General features: G+C 36.0%; 1 protein-coding gene across 1 annotated transcript; it reads right to left on the bottom strand.

The window, feature by feature from the left end:
- Positions 1-384: 384 nt before the first annotated feature.
- On the bottom strand, positions 385-1,326 carry LOC126018951 (olfactory receptor 491-like). The gene has a single exon (XM_049781072.1). The coding sequence runs from the start codon at positions 1,324-1,326 to the stop codon at positions 385-387; it is 942 nt and encodes a 313-aa protein (XP_049637029.1).
- Between the last annotated feature and the right edge of the window lie 377 nt (positions 1,327-1,703).

The following is a 1,703-nucleotide window of genomic DNA, read 5'->3' as shown; positions in this document are numbered from 1 at the left end:
TATATATTTAATGTCTCTGTACTAAATGATTTTTGGAAAATATAGTATCATCAATGTTTCATATAGTTTGTATGACTACAAATGAAGACTATACAAAATACATTTAAATATTGTTTGAAGAGGCCAGAGAAATACTACTGTGTGTAAGACATGCCTTGCATAGTCAACCAGAATTCAATTCCTAGTATCCCATATTGCCCCCCAATCCCCACTAGAAGTGACCTAGGTAACATTGAGCACTCTTGGGTGTAGCCTAAAATGTTATTTCATAAATAAATTGAAAAACTAAAAGTGCTTATAATTTAAGCATGTTTATTGATAATACCAGCTGTGATAATGCATAAGAAAACCTTTACAATACAATCAAAATACCACGAATAGAGATTAAGAAAATATTCCAATAGTTAATTTTCTCAGGGCTTCCTTCACATCTCTATTCCTCAGGCTATAAATAAGTGGATTCAACATGGGAATCACCACAGTATAGAACAGAGATATCACTTTGTTCTGCTCAGTTGAATAACTGGATTTAGGCATGACATAAATAAAGAATATAGTCCCATAGTAGAGAGTAACTGCAGTGAGGTGGGAGGTACAGGTGGAGAAAGCCTTGTTTTGCCCTTCCTTGGAGCGCATCTTCAGGACTGTGATGAGGATGAAGATGTAAGAGAGAGATATAACACAAACTGTAAACATAATAACCAATCCAGAAGAGACAGAAGGAATAATTCCTATAACAGAGACATCTGAGCAGGAAAGTTTCAACAAAGGGGCAAAATCACAGAAGAAGTGATCAACCTCATTTGGCCCACAGAAAGACACACTCAATATACAACTAGTAAATGTCCAAGCATTTACACATCCACCTATGTAAGAGGCTCCCAATAAGATGGCACAAACTCTAGGGGACATTTGGGTGGGGTAGAGCAGGGGGGAGCAAATGGCCACATAGCGGTCATAGGCCATGGCAGACAACAGAAAGCATTCGGTTGTTCCAAATGAGACCACAGAACACAGCTGGGCTTCACAGCCTGCAACAGGGAGGGTCATTCTATATTTAAGGAATCCTATAAGCATTATAGGTGTGACTGATGTGGAAAACCCAATATCCACAAAGGCCAAATGACTGAGGAAAAGATACATGGGGGTTTGCAGTTGGGAACAACTTCTTATCAAAGTAATTATGCTGATATTGCCTGTTAAAATAACAGCATATATACCTAGAAATATCACAAACAAGATGACACCAAGTGTAGGATCCTGTGTTAACCCCAAAAGGATAAGTTTCGTCACACTGGTGTGGTTTTCTGTCTCCATCTTCTCCATGCAATTTTCCTGTTGAAGAAATATAAATATTCCTTTTTCATTGTTTTTGTGCAATATTATTTATCTTCTTTAGTTAGTCCTCAGACAATCACAGTGATTTCTTCTGCTTTCCAGCCTATAAACAGTATCCAATGGCATTTATTAAATGAACATTTTTGCACAAAATGAGAATGATTCAAACTTACTTTGAATTTGTTATATTATTTAATTTCTCTAGTACTATTTTGACCCATCTTAGAACTCTTTCCATGTCAATATTTATGGTTTAAATATCCAAAAGTTCCAGTTAAAAATCCCAGAATATCTCAAATTAGTTTCCTTTTATTTCACCATTTTCCTCTTTATTGTACTTATATATTTTCCCCTTCCTTCATGGT

The sequence above is a fragment of the Suncus etruscus genome, chromosome 9, assembly GCF_024139225.1.
Source record: "Suncus etruscus isolate mSunEtr1 chromosome 9, mSunEtr1.pri.cur, whole genome shotgun sequence".
Taxonomy (NCBI): domain Eukaryota; kingdom Metazoa; phylum Chordata; class Mammalia; order Eulipotyphla; family Soricidae; genus Suncus; species Suncus etruscus.
This window is presented reverse-complemented; position numbering and strand designations above follow the sequence as displayed.

Excerpts from the sequence above, each read along its gene's own strand:
- LOC126018951 (XM_049781072.1), bottom strand. The coding sequence starts at position 1,326 with ATGGAGAAGATGGAGACAGAAAACCACACCAGTGTGACGAAACTTATC.